The following is a 26,039-nucleotide window of genomic DNA, read 5'->3' as shown; positions in this document are numbered from 1 at the left end:
CCTGCAGTCCATTTTCCCTGAAAACTCCCACTAAAACCAGTGGGAGCTTTGCCTGAGAAATAAATTGCAGGTCTTAGCATATCAACACTGAATTCATTACATCTCATTTAACATACGAAGTTTTGTTTTTTTTTAGTGAAAGCCTAAAGAGAAAACTGATGACTGGTATTTTTCTCAAAATAGTTGCAATGTACACAGTAGACTACTGTGAACGAAAATTCTGAAGATAGCAGAGCTCCAAGCTTGCAAAAAGTAAGCACTTTCTCTACACACTCCCTCTTTTACTCCTAGAAGGATTCTGCACCACTGTGCAATGCAGAATTTTGCAGAAATTAACACTGTGCACACAGAATTTCCTTTCCCCCCACAGAAATGGGCTACAGTGCCTGCTAGCCGCCACTAGGGGTCACTTGACATGCTGGGGAAGGGAGAGGGAGCTAGAGAGTTCCGGGCAGCTGCAGTTCCCAGCATGCCTTGAGGGAAGGAGAGGGTGGCACGGAAAAAACTCCATGCAAGCCTGGGACCAAGCATCAGGCTGCTTCTCAATCTGGATCCCCAGGAGGGAGGAGGGTGTCTGGGCTGCGGAGGGGGGGTGGGGAAGAGAGGAAAGGGATTGTGGGTGTCTGGTCCCCTGGCTGGGCTTGGGGGAGGGGAGGGAGCAGAGAAACAGGAACTGGGTTATCACAGAGTTTAACTCTCAGTTAAAGAAGCCCTCAGCTTTAGAATTTGGTACCCCTCCTTCCCACTTGCTCCAAAAAGCAGCTAGACTCCATTCAACTGCAGGGACTCAGACTGCAATTTCCCCCAGGTTTTTGGGGAGAGAAGGGCACAGAACAATAATGGTTATTTGTGGGTCAGATGGGCTACTGTTCAGATAAGATATTTATTTTATGAGTTGTTGCCACACAGGGGTGAGATGAGCAGCTAACTCATGCTTTATACAATTGTTCTTAATGTACATAAAGAGCCACAAGAGCCTGGATCAGAGTGGTTTTTTTTTTTTGTGCTACAAATAAAAACAGATAAATGTATGAATAAAAACTCCACAGCCACAGGAATATTTGTTTCTGGGAAACAAACAACAAAACCCACAACTTACTGAATTCAAGCCATCACGTTCTATGAAAAAGTATAAATTCTAAGGCCAAAAGGAACTACTGTGATAATCTAGTCTAGTCTGACTTCCTGCATAACTCATGCAATACTGAGTAGAGCAAGAACTTGAACTTGGGTATCCCATCTTCCAGGTGAATACTCTAACCACTGGGCTAGAGAATCACTCAGAGGTGGATAATTCAGGCAATGACTTGGGGACTTTTAATTCTTAAAATGATTAGGAACAATATTTAGTGGCTTTTTTTTTTAAGACCAGAAGAAGTGGTAGGTTTGGAGGTTTTCTGTATTAAAGAATCTCATTTTTAGAATATCAGTTTCTGTCTTATGACAGATTAGTTTCTTGAAGAAACAAATTAAAAGAGGATATCTTAACTGAACTGATGTGCATCAGTTATTTCTGCATGTTGTATAATTCAGAGTCTAAAGTAATTTTTGAATGATATTTACCATATGAAGAAGGCTGGGGACCTCTGGTGGCAGGAGCTCAAGCGTCTCCTACATTGTCGTAGCATCAGAGGATATTCAGTGGGTAGTTCATGGCTTTAATTTTAAAGTTGATTAACACTCAGAACTTGAAAGTTAAGCATTCTGATTAGCCAATGGTGCATCAAACAGCACAAGAAAAAAAGTGTCTGCTGACAACATGGGGGACATTAAAAAAAGGAGAGAGAATGAAACAATTTCTCCCCCCATGGGGAGTATCCCCACTGTAGATTTTAATGTAAAGAATTCAGGCAGTTTGTTTACAAATGTGTTCCAAAAACAGCCTCTAAAGAAAACAAAAATCCACACAATTAATATATTGTTATCCAGCTTTGCAGTCTTAATCTGCCAAGCTACACAGTAGGACTCTTAATAGCGAAAGACATTCCACTTACACACCCTAATCAGCATAACCTGAGGCCTTGTTTACATTGGTAAAATACATCAAGTTGAAAAAGAGGAAGCAATGAGGGTTTCCTCAAATATGGTTTTAAAGTCTAATTTTCTTGCAAGTAGGCTAGAATGATAGTTACATTTAAATGTGCTGATGTGTGTGCTATAATGCACCCCGCTTCCAAAGTACACCTGGAAATAAACAATCAATTTTGTCTAAGCATTAATAATTAGTGAACAGAGAACTTGTTCTAACTTCTCTAAGGATCTGATCCAATGCCCTCTAAAGTCAATGGAAAGGCTGCTATTGGTATCAACAGACTTTGGATCATGTTTTGATTCTGCCTGTCAAGTAACCACATGCAATTTTATTTTGAGACAAGATGCTTCCTTGCCTCAACTGGAAGGAAAGCCAGATAAGCATAGTCTCTTGCCTTTTTTTTGTTTTTATTATTATTATTATTAAAAAACTTGAGTACTCTGCATGTCTCGAAAGTGGCCATACCTGAAAGGGCTTCTCTCCAGTATGAACTAGCTGATGTCGCTTTAATTTGGAACTCTCCACAAAGGCCTTGCCACATTCTGCACATACATGTACTCGAGGACCATGAGTGTGCAGATGCTTCCTCATAGCAGAGTTGTCCCTGAACATTTTTGTGCAGCCCTTAAAGAGAATAATAAAAAAAAAGTCAATACATAAACACGTTCCGATAATAAAATGTCTAGCATTTTAGTAAATAAAAGTTTAGTTATCCCTCCCTTTTCCCTGGAAAAATACCTTAAAATAGAAGCTGGCCCTGAAAAGACACACTCCCTCACATTGATACATATTTTACTTTGACTTAGGAGGTTAAAAATAAAACACTTTTACAGTAAAATTATCACAAACTCTTACTATAGACACACAGTAAATATCAATAATTTAAGAGGTGAGGAAAAAAATCCAACTCACTCACCCATACAACATTAGTGTACTACATGCAGTCAAGTTTTATTAACATATACTGCATCTTCCCCATAAGATTATATCCTATTAACAGAAGCACAGGTGACAAACTGAAGAAAATTTACGGTAGTCCGAGGGCTAGCAAAAGGTAAAATGATGGTAGTCCACCGCTACCTTTGGTGGGCCCCATATTCTTTGTGCAAGTGATGTCTGTCTCTGTCCATCTCCTACTGTCCCTCTTTCTTCTTTCTTTGTCTGTTTCCTGTTCCTGACAGAGAAAGAAGCAAGAGGGTCTCCAAGGCACAGCAGCTACAGAAGAAATCTATTCCATAATGCACTGAGAGCAGAATGAATCTGATAAATTGACTAGGATTACAAAGGTAACAGCTGTGTGGTTTCTAGGGAGGGGAAAGGAGGATCTGGTGCTGCTGGGTCATGAAGACTGAAGACCACCACCTGCCTCACAGGAAGGCAGAATACAGATCTCACTCCTGAGCAACAAGAGAGTCTATGACCCCAAGTAATGGGAACTCATCCCCACTTCTTGAAGATCCTGCATCTGCAGATTCACTTATTTTTTGAATATTGCATTTGCAGAGAGACTAAAGACAGACAAGATTAGGCTGAAGTCCTACCTAGTCATAATGGTTCTTCATTGAGCTATTCCCTTTCTGCATCCCTAATCTATGAACTTCCCATTCTATCTTTCCTGGTTGCTAAGATTTGGAAAAGAGAATTATGATCATTTTTACAGAATTCTGTTGTCCCAGATATCATACTTGTTCAAAATTCATGCTACCTTTAAAATTCTCAACTCTTTCACCACACATTTTTTCTATCCCCCTTCTTACTGATCAACTGTGCTCTATTCCTTCTTTGTTTGCCTGCTGCTTCTGCCATCCTCTAGGCATCCTTTTTTAAAAGAGCTTTTCCCAACCCCCTCGCCAACTTTAAATGCCACTAAACACCAACCAATAGACAGACGAAGGACAGAAGTTACTTACTTATAAATATTACCACCTATCTTTTTCATCAGATCTCGAAGGACTCACCAAAAGTGGTAAATATCCTCCACATTTTATAGATGGGGATACTGAGGCACAGAGGGGTGAAGTAACATGCCCAAGGTCACCCAGCAGGCCAGTGACAGAACCAGGAGTAGAGCCAGTGTCTCTTGAATCCCTCCCCCTACAATACTAGGCAGCCTCACTTTCTATACCACTGAGCAAGCCCAGACCCTTTTTGAAAAAGCACCCCCTTACAAAGCTAGTCCACAAAAGGACTAAGACTAGCTACAATGTTAATAATCTAGAGGCTTTATATTTCATACATAAACCATTACATCAGAAATAAACCAACTGGATTATGAAAAAGTCCCCAAATGCCTCTTTGGCTAATTACCATACATAGGGCCCTATGAAATCTGCATTACTGAGAACATGGACAGAATCAAAACATTAATGCGAAATTCTGCTCTCCCCAGCACTTGGATCGCAGGGGCAGGCAGGCTAAGAGTCAAACTTTCTGATCTGATGTGCAGAGCCAGTCCAGGGTGGGGGCTGATGTTGGGGTGTCTCCTTCCCCTTACTGGTGTACCCAGTCTCCACTGAGCGAGGGGGGGCACATGGGAGAACGGGGGGGCACTTGTTTGTACACCAGCCTCTGGCTCAGGAGTGGTTGCAGTAGCTGCTGTCTGAACAAGCGTTCAGGCTGGTGAGTGCTCGGCTTAAAGAGACTGTGCAGACACTCCCCCACCACAGTTTTGTGGACTTCTTGTGTTACTATTCAGAATTGTCAGTTTGGTCATATTACTGAGTGCTACTTTAACAAGCAATTTAAAATGTATTACTTTTACCTTATACTGTATATCTGCCGGACGTTTTGTTTAAATTGTAGGGGTTTTTTTTTGTGTAAGATCAATTTTTCCCATTACAATCCAATTCTGAACATTTTAATGCATTTACAGTAATGCTACTTAAATTGTGGTCAATGTATCAAACAATTTTGATTTAAAAGACCATAAACGTGGAATTAAAAAAAAAACCCGAAATCAAAATAAATCCAAAAATCCACAATAAAACTGATTTCTTCAGGCCCTACATACACAGAAGATCTAACCGGATGACTTTCTTAGTCACTCATACCAAAAAAAAAATCACCTCTACTATCCAGCATAAAAGTTGGGGCAATGGATTTGTGGGATGAAGACTGTACTTCATGATAAAGACAGAAACCCTTCTTACAAATTCAACCCAGTTAAATTAACTGCGCTACCAGGGCTTCCCTGTTGAATAAATGTAAGATGGGAATATAGATGAACTCATTTGTCAAAGGTCCCTCAAAGCATATCAGAAACTTTAATAAATTCTTAAGTTTTGTTAAGGAGTTTCAGATTCCATATGAATTTTGAAGTGTACATCAAAATAAACCAGAACTGATAGTACCATACAACTGCATGAGGAGTGCAAGTTCGAAAACAGCAACTGATTGAGTGATCCACCTTCCAATCTATCAGGATGTAGCCATGTTAGTCTGTATCCACAAAAACAACAAGGAGTCCGGTAGCACCTTAAAGACTAACAGATTTATTTGAGCATGCTCAAATAAATCTGTTAGTTTTTAAGGTGCCACAGGACTCCTTGTTCCACTCTCTTTGGGAGCTACTTCTGCCAAACTGGGAATAACCGTATCTGAACAGGTCTTAAGTTCTGAAAAACCAAGGAGCCACCACTTCTAAATAAAAAAGTTTCCCCCACAGGCTTCACAATCCCTTTGACTAACAGGCTTCAAGATTTCTATGTCTTTATTCAAAAGTTAAACTTCACAAATGGGTGGGATGAAAAAAAAAAAAAACCTCTTTATATTGACTCTGAAATCCCAACTACTCTGTGGAAAGGAGAAGGGAACCCTTAAGAGGTATTTCTTGGTTACACAGAAGTAACAAAGTTGTCCTAAGAGTTACCTCTATACTGATAAAGGAACTTTTTTGGGAGGGGAAGTGGAAAAGCAGCAATCAGGAAGTATTACTTTTCTTCTCCCACTTAACATAGACAACGTAATGTTTATCAGAAGTATAATTAAATCAGAGAAATAAGAGCAGGATTGATTTCAAGTTGTGAAGAACTAACATCTCTCCTCAGAGGAAGAATAATTTAACTCTGGATCTCCAAGTACAACTTTAAGGAAAGGTGAACATACATCCTGAAAGTGTGGGATTAGAACAGGGGTTGGCAAACTATGACCCACGCCCGCATCTGGCCCACCAGCTGATTTAATCTGGCCCTCAAGCTCGCACCGGGGAGCAGGGTCGGGTGCCGCATTGTGCATGTGTGCTGTGGCTCTGCGTGGCTCCCGGAAGCAGCGACATGTCCCCCCTCTGGCTCCTACGCATGGGGCAGCCAGGGGCTCCGCATGCTGCCCCCACCCTAAGCGCCGCCCCCACTGACCAGGAATATGGCCAATCAAGTTGGGCCATTTCCAGCACAAATCCAGGTTTTCTCACCCCCCCCACCCCCATACACACACAAACTCACTCTCCTGCTGGTAATAGCGCATCCAAAGTGACCACTCTCCACACAAAGATGGACTACAAGCCGTCAAGAACACTATCCCCGATAACGTCACGGCTAACCTGGTGGCTGAACTTTGTGACTTTGTCCTTACCCATAACTATTTTACATTTGGGGACAATGTATACCTTCAGATCAGCGGCACTGCTATGGGTACCCGCATGGCCCCACAGTATGCCAACATTTTTATGGCTGACTTAGAACAACGCTTCCTCAGCTCTCGTCCCCTAATGCCCCTACTCTACTTGCGCTATATTGATGACATCTTCATCATCTGGACCCATGGAAAAGAAGCCCTTGAGGAATTCCACCATGATTTCAACAATTTCCATCCCACCATCAACCTCAGCCTGGTCCAGTCCACACAAGAGATCCACTTCCTGGACACTACAGTGCTAATAAACAATGGCCACATAAACACCACCCTATACTGGAAACCTACTGACTGCTATTCCTACCTACATGCCTCCAGCTTTCACCCTGACCACACCACACGATCCATTGTCTACAGCCAAGCTCTGCGATACAACCGCATTTGCTCCAATCCCTCAGACAGAGGCAAACACCTACAAGATCTCTATCAAGCATTCTTACAACTACAATACCCACCTGCGGAAGTGATGAAACAGATTGATAGAGCCAGAAGAGTTCCCAGAAGTCACCTACTACAGGACAGGCCTAACAAAGAAAATAACAGAACGCCACTAGCCGTCACTTTCAGCCCCCAACTAAAACCCCTCCAACGCATTATTAAGGATCTACAACCTATCCTGAAGGATGACCCAACACTCTCACAAATCTTGGGAGACAGGCCAGTCCTTGCCTACAGACAGCCCCCCAACCTGAAGCAAATACTCACCAACAATCACATACCACACAACAGAACCACTAACCCAGGAACCTATCCTTGCAACAAAGCCCGTTGCCAACTGTGCCCACATATCTATTCAGGGGACACCATCACAGGGCCTAATAACATCAGCCACACTATCAGAGGCTCATTCACTTGCACATCCACCAATGTGATATATGCCATCATGTGCCAGCAATGCCCCTCTGCCATGTACACTGGTCAAACTGGACAGTCTCTACGTAAAAGAATAAATGGACACAAATCAGATGTCAAGAATCATAACATTCATAAACTAGTGGGAGAACACTTCAATCTCTCTGGTCACGCAATTACAGACATGAAGGTCGCCATCTTACAACAAAAAAACTTCAAATCCAGACTCCAGCGAGAAACTGCTGAATTGGAATTCATTTGCAAATTGGATACTATTAATTTAGGCTTAAATAGAGACTGGGAGTGGCTAAGTCATTATGCAAGGTAGCCTATTTCCCCTTGTTTTTTCCTACCTCCCCCCCCCAGACGTTCTGGTTAAACTTGGATTTATGCTGGAAATGGCCCACCTTGATTATCATACACATTGTAAGGAGAGTGGTCAGTTTGGATGAGCTATTACCAGCAGGAGAGTGAGTCTGTGTGTGTATGGGGGTGGGGGGGGGTGAGAAAACCTGGATTTGTGCTGGAAATGGCCCAACTTGATTATCATACACATTGTAAGGAGAGTGATCACTTTAGATAAGCTATTACCAGCAGGAGAGTGGGGTGGGAGGAGGTATTGTTTCATGGTCTCTGTGTATATAAGGTCTTCTGCAGTTTCCACAGTATGCATCCGATGAAGTGAGCTGTACCTCACGAAAGCTTATGCTCAAATAAATTGGTTAGTCTCTAAGGTGCCACAAGTACTCCTTTTCTTTTTGCAAATACAGACTAACACGGCTGTTACTCTGAAACCTATCAAAAGACAACATACAGAAGTGCTAACCATAAGAGTAGGGACCAGAGTGCTCTCCTTTATTTAAGAGGTGGCCACAGAAAAGATCTGATTAAACAGTCTAGGGCAGCGGTTCTCAACCAGGGATATGTGTACGTCTGGGGGTACTCAGAGGTCTTCCAGGGAGTACATCAACTCCTCTAGATATTTGCTTAGTTTTACAACAGGCTACATGAGAAGCACTAGTGAAGTCAGTACAAACTAAAATTTCATAGACAATGATTTGTTTATACTGCTTTGTATACTATACACTGAAATGTAAGTACAATATTAATATTCCGATTAATTTTATTATATGGTAAAAATGAGAAAGCAAGCAATTTTTCAGTAATAGTGTGCTGTGACACTTATATTTGTGTCTGATTTTGTAAGTTTTTAAGTGAGTTGAAACTTGGGGAGTACACAAGACAAATCACTCTTTAAAGTGGTACAGCAGTCTGGAAAGGTTGAGAGCCACTAATCTAGGGGTATATCTACATTGCAGCTGGGAGCCAGCCTTACAGCATGGATAGAAACTTGTGCTAGAGGGGCTCACACTAATGTGCTAGAAATAGCTGTGTGGACATTGTGGCACTGGCGGAGGCTCACACTAGCCGGACAAGCTTGGCACCAAGGTGGGCTTGAGCTACTCCTGAGGGAATTATGTGCACAATATTTTAGAATTCTGCAGATTTTATTAAGAACACCACTATATAATCATGCCGGTTTCAATTATTTGGAAATTTATTTCAAGATACCTGTCGGCAAAAATTCACCCACAAGTAGAGAGTTAAAGAAACCCCTACGACAACCCAGTTTCTCTGCCCCCTTCCCTCCCAGAGCCCAGCTAGGGGGCCAGACACTCACCCCCGCCCAGACACTCTCACCCTCCAAGACCAGAGGGAGAAACAGCCTGATGCTGGGTCCAAGACTTGCACGCCGCCACCTCCTTCCTTCCGGGCATGCTGAGAACTGCAGCTATTGGGAACCCTCCAGTTCCTGCCTGTTCCCCCTAGCCCTGTGCCAGGTTCAGTGGCCTCTAGTGGCGGCCAACATCTCTGCAGCCCATTTCTGTGAGGAAAAAAGGAAATTCTGCATGCATAACATTAATTTATGCAAATTTCTGCATTGTGCAGTGGCGCAGAATTCCTCCAAGAGTAGCTTGAGCTCAGGTGCCTCTGCCAGTGCCACAATGTCCACACAGCTATTTCTAGCACAAATCCGTGTACCGGAGCTGGGAGGCTAGCTCCCAGCTGCAACACAGACATACCCTTGACCTTTATTGAATAAAGTTCTCCAATGGTCTTTCACGTTATCAATATCATGAGCCAGGTGTGAGTCACAGCAGTACAGAAACTTAAAGGAATATAGTTTGGGTTGAATCTAGAGGATTAATGGGGTATTTCATAGAGTGACAGAAAATTACATTACTGGGACAAAGGGTCCTGCCATACTCCTATGATCACCTTACATGCATACAAGGTTCCCTTTTGTGTTATGACATTCACACTGTGTAGGAAGAGTTGAGGAAATCTTTTGGCATCTGGAAAGCACCTAAAGAGAGGCAACTGCATTTAAAGTAATAGGCCTCAATATTTAGCTTTAATACAAATATTTAGCTATTCCTACCCTAACAGAAAAAAGCTAGCCACACAAAATTCATTTCCACAAGTGACTAATCACTGAAATGCTTTAAGTTCAGAGAGTTTCACTTACTTTGTGAGGACATGCTATCGTTCTTGGAGCATCATCTTCTTTAATTTTTCGTGGCTTCATTCTTACAAAACAAAGAAGAAAACACTGGTAAGTGTGTAGAAGCAACCTTCCTAAAACTGTTTGCTTTAATATTAAAAAAAATCCTGCAAGTTACATACACATCAACTGCACTTGAGTTTAATCCTGTAGTGAGGATATATTAAAATTAAAAAAATACCGTAACAGTATATTTTTGCATTTTGAAAAAGCAATTTAGTCCATACAACACGAACTTTAAAATCTGAAGATCTTTATATAAGCAACTTTCAGATACAGAACACTGTACATTTAAAAGTATGACTGTCAATTAACTGCAGTTAACAAGCAACACACACAAAACTAGATTAAAAATAGTTGCAATTAATCACAGGTTTAAACGCATTGTTAAACAGAATACCAATTTAAATTATACATATTTTTGGATATTTTTCTACATTTCCAAATATACGGATTTCAATTACAGCATGAATATAAAGGGTACAGTGCTCACTTTATTTATTACAAATATTGGCACTGTAAAAAAAAAATAGTATGAGGTGAATTGAAAAATACAAGTACTGTAGTGCAATCTCTATCGTGCAAGTGCAGAGCTGTGGAGAGAGCACACGACCTGTACTGACAGAGATGTTGTCACTAGGAACCCGAATAGTTTCTTGTGGGCTGGATCAATGGATACCTGAAAATAGGCATCTTGCAGATCGAGAACCACAAAACAGTCTTGAAGTATTTAATGAGGGAACTATAGAGGTCAGAGTCACCATTCTGAACTTGAAACATTGGATGAACTCGTGGACCTTTAATGTCTCAACTCTTATAGATTCCAAATCCAGAAGGGACCACTGTGATTATCTAGCCCAGAGATGGGCAAACTACGGCCCGCGGGACCGTCCTGCCTAGCCCCTGAGCTCCCGGCCAGGGAGGCTACCCCAGCTCCTCCCCTGCTATCCCCCCCGCCCTGCAGCCTCAGCACAGTGTACCGCCAGTGCTCTGGCTTGCCACTCCTGCCGGGCAGGGTGGCAGTGTGGTAAGGGGATGGAGAGGGACTGGATAATGGGCAGGCGGTCCCGGGGGGGCAGGGCAGTCAGGGAGCAGGGGGCGGTTGGATGGGGTGGAGGGGGAGGGAGTCAGGGGTGGATAGGGGTTGGGGCAGTCAGGGAACAGGGGGGTGGTTGGATAGGTGTGGGAGTCCCAGGGGGCCTGTCAGGGGGCAGTTGGATGGGGCAGAGGTTCTGGACAGTCAGACGGGGGAGGGGGTCCTGGGGGTGATTAGGGGCAGGAGTCCAAGGAGGGGGCGGTCCGGGGACAAGGAGCAGGGGATGGTGGTGTTTGGATGGGTTGGAGGTTCTGAGGAGGGCAGTCAGGGGGCGGGGTCCAGGCTGTTTGGGGAGGCACAGCCATCCCTACCTGGCCCTCCATAAAGTTTCGCAACCCTGATGTGGCCCTCAGGCCAAAAAGTTTGCCCACCTGATCTAGCCTGACCACTTGATAACACAGGCCACAGAACTTCTCCAAAATCATTCCTAGCGCTTATCTTTTAGATAAACATCCAATCGTGATTTTTAAAAATTGCCAGCGATAGAGAATCCACCACAATTTTTGAGTTTGATAAAAATGTACACCTTCTTTCCACTCTGAATTTGTCTAGCATCAACTTCCAGTCATTGGATCGTGTTATACTTTTCTCTGCTAGACTGAAGAGCCCAATATTAAATATTTGTTCGAAGTAGATATTTATAGACTAATCAATTACCTCTTACCCTTCTCTTTATTAAGCTAAATAAAGAGAACTTCTTGAGTCTAATCACGATAATGGCAGCTTTTCTAATCCTTTAGAAATTCTTGTGGCTTTTCTCTGAACCCTCCCTAATCTATAAACATCCTCTTTAATCCTGGATATCAGAACTGGACAGTATTTCTAACAGCAGTTGCACCAGTGCCAAAAACAGAGATAAAAACCTCTGGTCTGACCCAAGATTCCCCTGTTTATGCATCCAAGGATTGTTTTAGTCCTTTGTTTTTCTTTGGGATGAGAAAGATAATGGGACTAACCCCTTGTCCTATATCTGAGTCCCTCCTCCACTGCTCCAAATTGTAGAAGGGAGTCCACTTTTTGTTTGAACAGTATCTTGTGAAAATGGTCCCTCAAAAAAAAGAAGAAAAAAAAAGATGGAGAATGGGGCTAACAGGTAAGAAAGACTGGAACTGGATAGAATATCCACTGTTTACTATTTCCAAGACTCAGCTGTCTGAGTTGATCTGAGTCCAAACTTACCAAAAATAAAAAGGGGATAGTTGCCAAGGTGGGGGGTGGGAGGGGAAGAGACACAGAAGGGAAGAGATCTCAAGGTTCTGCCAGGCTCTCGGTAATGGCATCAAACCTGCTTCTTAGGGAAAAAACAGACTATGCAGCAGCAGAGAAAGGCTGAAACCTCTTCTTTCTGGACAGTTCCAAGGTCTGAGGATGGTAACAGTACGTGGGCACAGAAACAGTACCTGAAAGAAGTCCTGTCTCACTTACTTCCATCTTAGTACTGGAAAAGAGGTCCAGAGAATATAGTCACCCTAGATTCCTTTAAGGAATAGAGGAATTCACCACGCTTTGAAGTAAAAGTTAACTTCAAAAGGTCCTCAATTTTGGTTTGGACCTCCCTGGAAAATCCCTCAAGATTGGAAAAAGTAAGGTCTTTTCATGACCACCAATACAGACAAAGTATATTCCACTATATTGTTTACTGCAGCCTGCAATTGGATGCGGGTTATCAGCTAGCCCTCGGATGGGGATGGTCTTTAGTTCTTTTCAGTGATCGAGGTAGCCTATCTACAAACAGTGTGTCTCAATTCAAATAATTTTATTTTGACAGAAGCACTTGGTAATTATCCAACAGCATATGGAGGCTGGTAAATGAATACTTTGCATCCAAACAGGTCCAGTCTCTAAGTCTCTCCCCTTACATATGGATTTGGGAGATCCCTGCCACTTTGATTGCTCTTAGACCGCAGCTTCCAGAAACAATTTTGATACTGAGTGGGAATAAAAGTACTCCAAAGTTCTTTGGAAGGGATGTGGAATCTCCTGTCAGCCCACTTGGATGTGGCCAAAACAGAAGCTAGCGCATGTCGCAGGTCTTCTGTGGGCTGATCCTCATTTATAAGCAAGACGAGCCTGCCAACAATGGAAGTGTGTAAAACGTGCAGGAGTTGGAAAGGTTTCTCCTGCACCACTTCTAGAGTGTATCTAGAGTCTCTGCCATAGATCTGATGAGGTCCTGGAATGCCTTGAAGTCATCAGCTAAAGACAATGTTAATTTACTGCCTCATTCTTCCCCTTATGGCATTCATCACTTTCCTCCTGATACTTTTTGAGGCTCTAAGGCTACACTAGCTGACTTGACTTGTTATCTTGACTGCCTCTTTGGGCAGCAGTATCTAATCCACAAAGAGGCAGATTACTCAGGCTTGCATGAATACAGCTACATTCCCCTGGGTGTCTAGTCAAGCCAGAGCTGAAAAGGGTATGGATACTGGATTGAGGGACACATAGGGGTGTGCATGTAAAATCAGGAAGAATATTCCCCATGAGCCCTAAGTCATTTACTGCTGTCCCTTATAGATCCCTTTCTGACTCACACTGTACAACCCAAAAGGGATGGAAGGAGGAGTCCCTATTGTGCCCCAACAGGGATGCAGACAAGGAATACATGGCTTCCAAGACAGGGGTCATCCTGTCAGGAGTGCCGTGGCTCTGTTGTGCTCTCCCTAAGCAAGCAGTAGGTTAATTCAGTACTAGAGATATCTTCTTGACCTGCCACACCAACAACTTGGTAGCTGATGCTTTTTCTTCTTCTGGTATATGGCTTCTGATGGCACAAAAAATGAATTAGATCATGGGTATGTGATGTAGTCACTCTTAAGTGCATCCACCCACCATCAATATGATAAAGAGGGCATTCTATAACCAAATAGCACATAGTTCTTGAGCTGCACAGGAGCAGGATGGGACGCTCAGGAAGACCCAATGGTAAAGATGCAAATTAAACTGCCCATGACCACAACACATCCCATTGTAACAAAGAAGGATCTTTTGGTTCATATGGTTATTCTGAAGGGCTTGAGAGAGCTAATCCTGAGAGCCTAGGAAACGTAGATCTGAGTTGTCTAACTGCCAAGAAATGTGCCATTGCTCCAAAAATATAGTCCTGCAGTACCTGTTGCCACTGTGCCTTAGAAAGGTTGTCTGATGGGGTCAACTCTTTCAGAAAAGACTTTAGCAAGTGTTTCTGATATGGCTTTGAGATAAAATTATGAAGTAAGCTGTCTTGATAGTTGGCTGTGCACAGTCATGCGGCCAGGGCCTTGCCTTATTCCTAATTACTGGGGAAGCAATTCCAGCCAGGACTGGAATGTTGGAAACTGGAGTTGTCTGGGTTGTACCACTGATGATATGCAAGGCAGAATTGATCACTGAGTCCAACTTGTCACAATGATAACTGGAGCCCTAAGGTGCTTCACAGTATTAAGCAGGTGCAATCATTAGGGCATTGGTAGCTGTCCGTAAGGTTGCAACACTAATGCTCATGAATTGCCAGCAAGTCTGCAACGCAACCAGATTTTGCAAGTCTTCTTGAGGTTTTGATGAATGGACAGAGCAGTCACGCTTTATTGCCAGATATGTAGAGTATGGCTCAAAAACGACTGGCTGATGTATAATGCTGTCTTGAGTGCATTTATGTCACCACTTCAAAAAAAATACTTGGCCAAGGTGGATTAGTCATCACCATCTTTCAAGCTCTCAACGAGAGGAGACTCTGGTACTGAGCACACAGATGAAAAAAAAAAAATCACTGTACTTTATATGCCTGGTGTACTGACCCAATAGGTATCAATCCACTGGACACTTGGAACACATTTGTGAGGTTACCTGAACAGGAGCCCTGGGCGATAAAGGACTGGTTCCGAGGGAGATGCAGTCCATAGCTTTAGTGGTTATTGCCAATGTACCAGGGTGCCAAAGGGACCCCTCTCAGGCTGTTGGCGGTCCTTTGATTGTTGAGCCAGAGATGAATCAGACTTATGAGTCAAGGCAAAAGACTTAGGGTCCCTATATCTTGGGTCAGCTCTGGAGCACTGCTCCTTCCTAGCCATCAGAAGCTGGAATGAAGGCAGATGACCACATCTCTTGGTCGATGAAGCTCAAGAGCTTCGCATGGACTCTGGGCTCACCAGGGAACTCTTTCACAGGGAATGACCAGTCAACTGAGGTCTAACTGTGTCCAAGGGGGCTTGTTTTGAGTGCTTCAAGTGATATCCTCACACTTTTGAGTGCACTTGAAAGTGAGCAACATACAGTACACCACTTAGGACTGTATCCTCAAACTAAACGGGCACCTAGAGTGTGTATCACTAAGTGGTGCTGAAGCTTCACATTAAGGCAGGTTTTAAACCATGAAGATTTTGCTTCTACCATTCTTCTAGAGTCCCTGAGGTGGTGGTCTAGCCTAAGAAACAGAACATGCATAAAATAATGAATCTGAGTGCGCACAGGCTGCACCGGGGCAACAAGACTAACCAGTACTAAAAATAGCACGGTGCTCAGAGAAGTAGGCGGGGAGTTCCATCTCACTGCTGTGCACGGTAAAAAATGGAGGTTGGGCCTGCTCTGCCCTTTAAGCCCCAAGAAGGGGTATAAGGACATCTAGGGCACAGACGTGGCCCCATCAGACACTGCTGGCCAAAGAACCTGATTTTTTGTGTACCTAGAGCACATGTGCACCAAGAATGGAATCCTAGTGGACAATTGCTACTGCAAGAACTCAACTTTATATTTAAATTTATTAGAAAAAAGGAGATTTTGGTCTTTAAGAAGTCATTTTTAAATTTTGCACCACGAGAGTGGTACAAAGCTACCCTAATATAATCTATGATCTTTAAAGAGTTTTTAAACCTGGTGTTCTAGGTAGTGTTTTAGCATAGTTGGATCACAGTAAGGTAGAGAGTTGCAATAAAATGCAATAAGAATTTCTCCCTCAATTCAAGGCCCTGGAAAATGCAATTATCATTTCTGTTGCAAATAGAGAAAACAATTCATGTTTTGCACTGTGAAGGCCACATTCTCACAAAGTTGAGCAGAACAAGGTATCTTATTTTGAAATGAACGTACAAATGCGCCATTTTTGTGAGGAAACAAGGTTTTTTTTAGTTTACTGCTTTTCAAGCTTTTTTGGTGATAAAACACCCACTCAAGCATAACAATCACAGATGTCTTTAAGGCTATTAACCTGGGAGATTTAGGGCAGGTTTACACTTAAAACTGCAGCAGAACAGCTGCACCAATGCAGCTGTACCACTGCAGCACTTTCATGAAGACTCTCTACACCAATGGGAAAGAATTCTCCCGTTAGCATAGGATTAAACATCTCCACAAGAAGCAGCAGCTATGCGGTCAAGAGAAGCTCTCCCGCTGACATAGCACCATCTACACTGGCGCTTAGGTCACTATAAGTACGTCACTCAGAGATGTGAAAAATCCACACCCCTGATCAAGGTAATTATAGCAAAGTAATTCTATAGTTTAGGCCTGCCCTCATTCCAGGAACAGAGTGCCCAGAACGCTTCAGTTGGTGGCAGAAGTGGCAGTGGTTGACATGACCAATAGCTAAAAGTTTCCTCTCCTTTGCTGTATCAATTCTGGGAGGTGGGGTCAACTGCAAGGAGAGTTGCCACTACTGGCCCTCATTCAATGAGTGCACTAGGGAGGTGTGAAGGGGATGCAGGAGAGGAAGAGGATTACTGCCTGGACAGCATGCAGAAGGGGAGAAAGAAGAAAGGAGTGTGAATGAAAGAACAGAGGGGCCAAAAGGAAAAAAAAGGGAGAAGCTGAACAAGGAAGAACGTTATGACTAAGACTCAAGCCTGTGGCAACTTCCCACCCGTTATATTTTCCCCTTTTTCTTTCTTCACATTTTACTTCCTTTTTCTTAGTTTGCACTTTTGCTGTTTCTAAGCAGTTCAGCCACATAAACAGTGCTTAGAAAAAAAATCAGAGACCAACTTTTTAAACTTAAGTTTAAGTAAATGGATTTATTTTTTAAAGAAAAAGCGAAAAATAAGCCACCACTGTTCATAACTGCCAGAATTACAGCTACTGTTTACTTACTTCCACTAGGTTCTAGTACCAGACAAACATGGAATTGTTACACTTCAACATAAGTTTCGCTTAACACCAAATTTAGAAAATGCTCCATATTAGTCTTTCATTTAAAGGGATTCTCACATCCCATGCAAAGACATAAAATCTATAGGATAGATCTATTAAACAGCTGACTGAATGTAAAGAGCTTAAAATCATTCACATTTTATATTTTAAATCCCCAACAGAATTGTTGGTCTGTAATAAGCAAACAGAAGAGAAAAAAAAATCGGCTATCAGTCACACTGTTAGAAGTATATGGTTATTTATATTTTCTGGTCCTGTTTAACACAAATAATGCCAGCACTCTTCATAAACCTTGTAAGAAGATTTGGAAGTGACTAGGACAACTAAAGTTTATGCTTCCATTCATGTGAGAATATGCCTTAACTGAATAGTGCTACCCAACAGATCATACTATTCTGATGCAACTTGTTATATACAATATTTTCAGCAATTTTAGAACCTATGAACTACTTTCAGGCATAGCTGTACTATTTCCTGCAAGGTTTAAACAAGGGTCCAAAATTCCTGCTCCATAAATCAGAGACAAGGAACAACAACAAACGCTATTTTAAAAAGCATTTTAAGGGACAATCTGCCTACTCACTGTAACAGCAACACATGCTCCGAGATTAGTTTTTAAAAAAGAGTAAGTGAAATGGTATCTTTTAAAAAAGGGACAGGAGAATGTCCTAAATACCAGAAACTTGTCTGAAGTTGACCACTAAACATGAATGCAATCCGAACAAAGGCTCGAGTAGCAGAATATGTTACAGATGAGCATGAAAAAATTCTGCTAGGTTACCCAAGGGCACCTATAGTGTTAACTGACCCACAGCTGCCTGTGGGTTTGGAAATGAACTTTAGCCTCAGAACTTTGTTTTCGAGGATCAATAAAGATGCATCAATAGTGAACTTGGTAAGGGGATTTCTGCAAATCACTACTGAATATCCTCCTATCAATTTAAGGAATGTAGGGCTGCCGTGGTTGCCTCCATAACACTGTCTAGCCAGTTTTCCCATTTCCCCTTTAAGTTTGTGTGTATCTTATACACAGCAACAAGGAAGAGAAAACACATTTTTAAAGCTAGCAAAATATGACTGGATTGTTAAACCATGAAAACTGCCAATGGGACTCAGGGGTAAATTTTATACCGTAAATTACTTCATCAATTCTTTAAATTGACTGGATTTCAAGTTCAGTGTCACTTTCAAAATATTACTAGATGAGTAAAGTTTTAGAAATCCTTAAGTCATCAACATGGCTCAAATTTTTTGAAGTCGCTACGAACGAGAAACCACACACTAAATATGACCATTTGCTACTATAGCAAAAACAAGCCTCCAAGCCCTTTATATGCCCTAATCAACTGTCAAATTTCAATTCTCACTTTTTATTCTGTCCTTGTTTTGTACTCACAGTTCCCTTTCCTTGCACTCGGGTATCTTAATCAAAATAAAAACTGCATTAGTAGTAAACTTTAACGAAGGGAAAATTAGAGCCTGATCCTGCATCATTCAAGTTGACATTCCCTCCCATTGACCCAAACACTAACAGGACTGAGGCCCTAAACAGCAATGCATGGGCATCAGAGGATTAAAACCTGTTTACTGTGCCATCCATCCATAGTTTTATAAAACTGAATTATACACTAGTATGTCACTAGTTCTCTCTAAAACTGGCCCTATAAACTTACAACACAACAGCAAAGGTGGTAACAAAAAGAAGAGACTTCTTGAAAGCGATTCTCTACTGACTGAAAACCTCAAAGCATTCACTTTTTTAGGAAGGTTTTGTCCATCCTGTTCTTCATATAGGACACAATTATACTAGCAGGCAGTGACATGGTTGGGTTTTCCTGACAGTGATGAACACAATGGTTGGTAAGTCAAGTTTGAGGCTTGTCAATTTTGACAGTATTCCTAATGTGTTCAGATACCACAGGAATGGCTCCAGTATAAAAACTGATGGAATAATTTTAAAGACATAACTGACTTCAAGGAAAATCTGAATAGCAACTGTATGCTCAAAAACTTTAATTTACCTGTTAGATTCATAATGCTACTTGCTAAAAATTCTAGGACAGCAAAGAAGTTATGAACTAACTTGAAAACGTCATCAATATTTGCTTATAAGTCTCTTTTCTCTGTAAGATAAAATATACATTTTATTTATTTATTTTTTAGTAAAAAGACCCAACAGAAGCAGCCATGTGGCAGTTAGAGCTAAAAACCTCAAACTCTAAACCTGGCAACAGACAATTCATCAATAAGAGAACAGTTTGAGTAGTCAGACAAGCCACAGTATAGCAACAATTCAGTATTTGCAAGAGTAATTCACATTAAAAAAAAATCCAGAGGAGCATTAAATAAATTCTGTAGCAGGTGACCACACTCAGTTATAAAGTAGCACAACAGAACCAAACACTTAAATTCATTTTAAAAACAAATGAACACCCAGATACTAGCCTGATGGATGCAACCCACAGCAATATGTATATGCGGGATAGCATACAGAACTAAACTTGCTTTGACAAAAATTCTAGATAATACTGACATAAGTTAAGATCAAAGCAAGTGTTTTTCTTGTAATCTTATTTTCTGAAATTAGTTTATTATGATCAATAGCAAATGTAGGAATATATACACCAACACTTCATAAGTAGTTATGTAATATTATAAGCCACATAGGTGGAACCACCTATAGTTAATGTTCAGGCTGAACTTTTTCATGTCTGCTGCAGGCTGACTTACTGGAAAAAGTTTCAAATAAATACATAAATAAATCCCACAGTTGAACCATTTCCTAGAATGAGGACAGGAAAAATATATATTTTTGCCCATATTAAAAAATTCTTACCACCATTTAATTAAAATACGGTAGTCAAAGCGTGGAGGTACTGGCGCATTTCAAGTCCATGCTCCAATCATGTCAGCAATGTACTTTTTGCTATCCTTGGAAAAATCTGCACAAATTTGGCCAACATATAAGAATTTGGGGAGAAAAAAATTGCAGTTTGCACACTTTCGGTAAAGGCTGGTAGAAGCTAGCAGCCTCATAGTCAGATTTTATATGCACTGAGCATACTCTATTGCCACGCAGTTCCTACAGGTCAGCTGAACTGCACATGCGCCATCCTCAGATTTTGATCATACCCCACCATGGAGACAAACATTTTCAGCACAGTTGTTCCTCCCAGCTGCTGGGGAGCCATTCTGGTACCAGAAACAGCAGGAAGACTATATATTCTGTTTTGTCAGTGCTACTCTGCTAGCACCTAAGCAGCACAAGGGAGATGACAAAAGCAGAAGTAGACTATGAGCAACAGGAGCTGTGGAAGGGGAACAGGAATAGAGGGAGCAGAGACAGAAGGGTCTATGTACACTCCCCACCAAAACCTGGAATCAAACCCAGTATTCCCCTGCTGTCTAGCAAACAGCTGTGAATCCCACTGGCAGAAATTACAGTAGAACCTCAGAGTTATAAATGCCTTGTAACTGAACAAAACGTTATGGTTCTTTTAAAAGTTTACAACTGAAATTGACTTAATATAGCTTTGAAACTTTGCTACGCAGAAGAAAAATGCTGCTTTCCATTTATTTTTTTAGTAGTTCATGTTTAACACAGTACTGTACTTGGTTTTTTTTTGGTGGTCGCTGCTGCTGCCTGATTGTGTACTTCCGGTTCCAAATGAGGTATGTGGTTGACTGGTCAGTTTGTGACTCTCGTGTTTGTAACTCTGAGGTTCTACTGTACATCTCTTCCCCCTCTAGTGGCTGGCCCATACAGATATAACAACTGACTACTGCTACTGATTTTGCTATTATCTCAAGTGGTAGAAATCTGGGCTGTGGGTCTAATGTTCCCAAGCTCTGCTAACAAATCATGTGGTACCACACCACATGGGCTAATATTTCAGTTTTTAAAACAAGATTACTTAAATGCTCAAAGTTTAGGAAATGCCAGAATTAGGGATGCTTATACAAGCAGCCAGTCAGTGATCATGTAATTAGATGCTGCATCATAATGCATACGCACAATCGACCAAATTAAGATTGCACAGGCAACCTGAGCTGATGTTTCCTAAACTTTTAAGTGCTGCCTATACAACCTTTACCATTCTTTTGATGTTAAGGTTTTTTGCGATAAACACAATATAAAAAATATTCTTCATTACTAAGGAAAAAAAGGATCAGATTGGTTTTGTAGTTTTACAATTGTTGAAAACTAAATCTGATATAGTGGAGCAAGTTGTAGAACCCACAAACACTGGTAGGGGTTGAGGTGGTCAAGAATGAAAATAAAACTAATAAATAGATCTTCATACTGAACTCTACTGGTCTGTTCTTATTGTATTGAACAATTTTTGAGTGTCGCACATTTGATTTGTCAAATCTAACAAGGAAGTAGCCACTTCTCTCTCAAATGCATTTTTAGCTTCAGGTAATCTTTCAAAACAGCAATAGTAAGGACACGTGTAAAAATGCAACTTCTCAAGGTATCTGATTCCTGTCAGCCACAAAAAGACTAAAGATTAAAGAAAAATTATCTGGCATAGATAAAAATCAAATATATAAAAAAAGACTATAGCATTTGGGAAATGGAAACAAAGTATTGAGAATACTGTGTTGTAAGGACCCAAGTTCCTGTTACTTTAACTGCTTGTTTCACAGGCTCTTTACATGAAGTAATATAGGCCACAATGGAGTCAGGCAAAAGTAATTTGACAACTAGTATTCATATTTTTTTGAAGGTTTTATTTAAGAAAACAATGGAATGATAGTCATTTTAGATTTAACAGATGCTCTTTTGTGACTTACCTAGCAAATTCAGCTAGCTGCTTGGGGTCTGAAAGGTCAATGCCTGGTATTCCTCCAGGAGGAAGTTTCTTTCCTGTCATGTACTCTGAGTAATCAGGTGGAGAGTTCTCGCCAATGATCTGTTCTTCCACCACTGTTTCATGGTCAATATCTTTTTTATCATCTGAAATAGACAAAATTACCCTGTTGGTTTACATATATTAAATCAAACACCATGAACACTATCATTAGGCATCTTGCATGGCTAGTATTTCAATGCAAATTAGCTATTGCAACAAGTAAAATTCTAATGTTCTCCAGCCACTCTCAGTGCACTTCTAGACTCCTATGCTACTTGTAAGGAGTCTACAGGAATCAGTTCCACAAATTATAAAAGCCACAATAGATATTTTCTGAGGCATGATGAACACATGCACACACTTTTTAATTAGGTGTGTATACAGATCTAGTAATAGTGCAAGTTTTGGGGAATAACTAGGAACATCCTAGAGATGACACATACACTTAACAGGTGGACCTTGGAATGTGCCAAAGTATGTATTTAAAAAAAGAAAAAAGGAAACCGGCATACCACAACACTCAAAGTGTCTGGGTAAAAGCACCTCCAGAGATCACCTTTGAAGGCAAAATACTGAGAATCTGGTGGAGGATTTTAGTAGCCAGAGCCAATAGGTGTGTAGATGATTATGGCAGACAAAAACACATCTACCTTCCTATACCTGACCTGTTTCCCTGCAGCAAACCCCAATATGTCTAACTTCGGCCCGATCTACACCTAAAACTTAGGTCAACCTAGCTACATTGCTCAGGGCTATGAAAAGTTTTGCCTTGTGCAACCTATCCCCACAGTAGCTGCAGCTAAGTCAACAGAAGACTTCCTCCATCAACCTACTTACTGCCTCTCAGAGAGGTAGATTACATACAGCTATGGAAAAACCCCTTCCATCGGTACAGGAAGTGTCTATGCCATGGGTTCTCAAACTTCACTGTACCACGACCCTCATCTGACAACAAAGTTACTACTTTGTCGACACTTGAGGGGTGTGGGGGAGGGGTAGAGCCCGAGCCCCGCCGCCCCGGGTGGGGGTTGGAGCTCAGGCTTAAGCCCCGAGTCCCAGCAAGTCTAACATTGGCCTTGGTGACCCCATTAAAATGGAGTTCCGACCCACTTTCGGGTCCCACAGTTTGAGAACCGCTGGTCTATGCTGTGTCGCTGTAGTGTAAACAGGTTTCAGAGTAGCAGCCGTGTTAGTCTGTATTCGCAAAAAGAAAAGGAGTACTTGTGGCACCTTAGAGACTAACCAATTTATTTAAGCATAAGCTTTTGTGAGCTACAGCTCTCTTCATCCGATGAAGTGAGCTGTAGGTCACGAAAGCTTATGCTTAAATAAACTTGTAGTGTAAACATGGCCTAAATAGGATATCTTTACTGCCTACTTTGGCAACAGTCCTGCCAACTCTAGGGTTTTTCCTTTAAACTGCAGGTTTTCAGACCTTCCTTGTAGGTCCTACAAGGAAAATCCATGAATCAGTGGAGACAACTCTGTTGGCTGCCTTCCTAATCACACAACATGAGAGCAAAGGACAGTCAATGAAATCTCCTGCACATGCTGAGGGGTCTCACTTCCCTATCCCATCGTGTAAACAAAGGACAGGATAACTCAGACCTTTGATCAGAAAGCTAATTAGGGAGTATTCCTCTCTGCCAGCTCTGCAGATCCTCCTTTGGATTCCCTGTTCCCACCAGGCCGGGGAGCAGGGAGGAGTCCCCAAGCCTGCTGAAGTGGTGAAGATACTGGTTTCTCTACAGATATTTTAAAGCCCCTGAGCCAGCAGGGGGAGCTGGCTAATAGCTCTCTTCAGTTTGGAGAGGGCCTTAGGGAAGTATTCATCTCAAAGTGTTTCCCTGCGGGGAGAAACACTCCCAGAGCCATCTCCCCTTTCCCCCACATCCACAAGGAGCCTTCCCAAAATACAGTGAGGATCAGAGTAATGAAACATCAGGTATGATGTTAGCAGGTATGGGGCACCTTTATTCTACTCATAGTGCCTCTACCACAGCTCATAGTGGCTATGTCTACACTACCGTGGTAAGTCGACCTACGCTACATAACTGCAGCTACGTGAAGTACGTAGCTGGAGTCAACAACATGGGGGGGTCGACAGGAGAAAAATCTCCCATCGACTTACCTTACTCTTCTCATCGGGGGTAAAGTACAGGGGTTGACTGGAGAGCAATCTTTACTAGACCCACTAAATCCACCGCCGGTAGATCGATCTCAGAGCGTCGATCCCTGCCGTAGTGTATACCTGTCCAGTACGTACAGTGTTATAAATAACCTCCTTGCCAGTATAATCCTACTTCCACTGCCCTGCTTATTTAGGGTAGCTCTGTCAAGCCACCTTTGTCCCATGAGTGAACTCCAGACCCACACCAGAAAAATATTAACTCCCTCCCACTTTGTAGCGCAACAGAAAAGAGTGAAGACTCAGCATAAGAGAGGGCAGATACAGCTCCCCCAGTTTTAAGAAAAGGCAAGGCAAAAGGAGTTGAAAGAAAATGTACTAGATGGTGCAGGAGGACTACAGTGAACAAGAAAAAGAAAAAGAAAGAACTAGCCTGGGTTAGTATGCTCCAGTTATTCATGATACAGAAATACAATAAAATGCAAAAAGTAACAAACCACCTTTGTTCAGTAAGGTAGAGAAGAGAAAAAAGAGTACTAAAAGACTTGCATTGTAGGAAGTTTCTCTTTTCTTTTAGCTTTGTGTTTAAAAATACCACCAAAATGACAACTCTCTCTCCAATTTGTAATGCCTGCTTTTAAACTATGCCACACCAAGCTATTTCTAGAATTGTTACTGCTAGTTTGAAGTTTAATCTTATCTACCAACTCAAAAAGCAGTTCACTTAAATGTTTCATGGTGAAAAATGAAATACATTTTCATTTTGTTAGAAAAATGTGTTAAAGAGTTATAAAGAGAAAGCTCTAATATACTTATTGAACAAAAAAACCTGGAAAGTCTTCCTACTCTTCATATTACAGATTCTCCATCTTTCAATCTCTAATAACTGCTGAAAATACTGTTCACATTTAACTAAAAGTGAAAGTACAAAATGTTTAACATATACGTTTTCCAGCACCTACAAGAGAAGCCACCACTCTAATTTAGGAAGGTATTATAAATGCAGAAGCCTCAAGCCCAACAATGTTCTTCCAAATGGTTAGTAGCTTATGAACAGTATTAAGTGACATTTATGACAGGTAGAAACAAAACTTCTAGGAAGTTTATAGTTCTGTGTATTTCTGAATCAAGTTTTACACCTCCTGAATCCTTGGAGCAGAACAAATTTTGATAGCCTCTCTTGTTTAGCTAGTTCTATACCCTCTCCCAACTTCCAATCTGAGTTTGGTGATATTTACAAGAGACAGGTTAGTTTTCGCTTTCAGCCTCATGTCAGATGAGCTAGTAAATAAGAAAATTATATACATATATTCCTAAAGAGTATCCTTTTTTCTAGTAGCACGAGCCACAGATTCTATAATGCTTACTTACAGCTTTGGGGGAAGAATTCAGAACTGTCAGAGACTACCTCAGAGATATGCCTCTCCTTCTGAAGAGCCTGCCAACTAAGATCATTTCCACAAATATGTTGAAAACCATGTTCTACATGAGTAAATTACTGAGTAAAACACTAGTAACTATGAGTGCGCCTACCGCAAAGCATGAAAACTTTGTTTTGGTACCTAGCAAATAGTGATCTTTTTTTAGCCACAAGGCTAACAAAACAAAAACAAAAAACACTATCTGGGGAACTTACCCCAAATTTTCTTTTTGGCAGGTAGTTAGTAAATGTTTTTCAGCACAGTAGTTTCTATAGTTTTTACAATGGAATTTCATCAGTATGTACCCTAGAGTGAGAAAATTTTCCAATGTAACCTAAA

At 41.4% G+C, this 26,039-nt stretch overlaps 1 protein-coding gene across 4 annotated transcripts in view; it reads right to left on the bottom strand.

The window, feature by feature from the left end:
* The window catches only part of YY1 (YY1 transcription factor), a 43,196-nt gene that overhangs the window by 1,178 nt on the left and 15,979 nt on the right, over positions 1–26,039 (bottom strand). Inside the window, exons 2-6 of one of the 4 annotated variants that reach the window (XR_006291500.1) lie at positions 22,093–22,255; positions 10,044–10,104; positions 3,113–3,206; positions 2,498–2,656; positions 1,564–1,885 (exon numbers count right to left, since the gene is read on the bottom strand). Coding sequence is in view for 2 of the 4 variants with exons in the window: in XM_043548536.1 (XP_043404471.1) it covers positions 2,498–2,656; positions 3,113–3,206; positions 10,044–10,104; positions 22,093–22,255 (477 nt within the window). In the remaining 2 variants the exon portion in view is untranslated. The remainder of the gene's footprint in view (positions 1–1,563; positions 1,886–2,497; positions 2,657–3,112; positions 3,207–10,043; positions 10,105–22,092; positions 22,256–26,039) is intronic. The other 3 variants (XR_005225604.2, XM_043548536.1, XM_027827315.3) reach the window with 3 other exon arrangements.

Source organism: Chelonia mydas, chromosome 6 (assembly GCF_015237465.2).
Source record: "Chelonia mydas isolate rCheMyd1 chromosome 6, rCheMyd1.pri.v2, whole genome shotgun sequence".
NCBI classification, from domain to species: domain Eukaryota; kingdom Metazoa; phylum Chordata; order Testudines; family Cheloniidae; genus Chelonia; species Chelonia mydas.
Note: the sequence above shows the minus strand (reverse complement) of the source record. Positions and strands in the feature narration are given on the sequence as shown.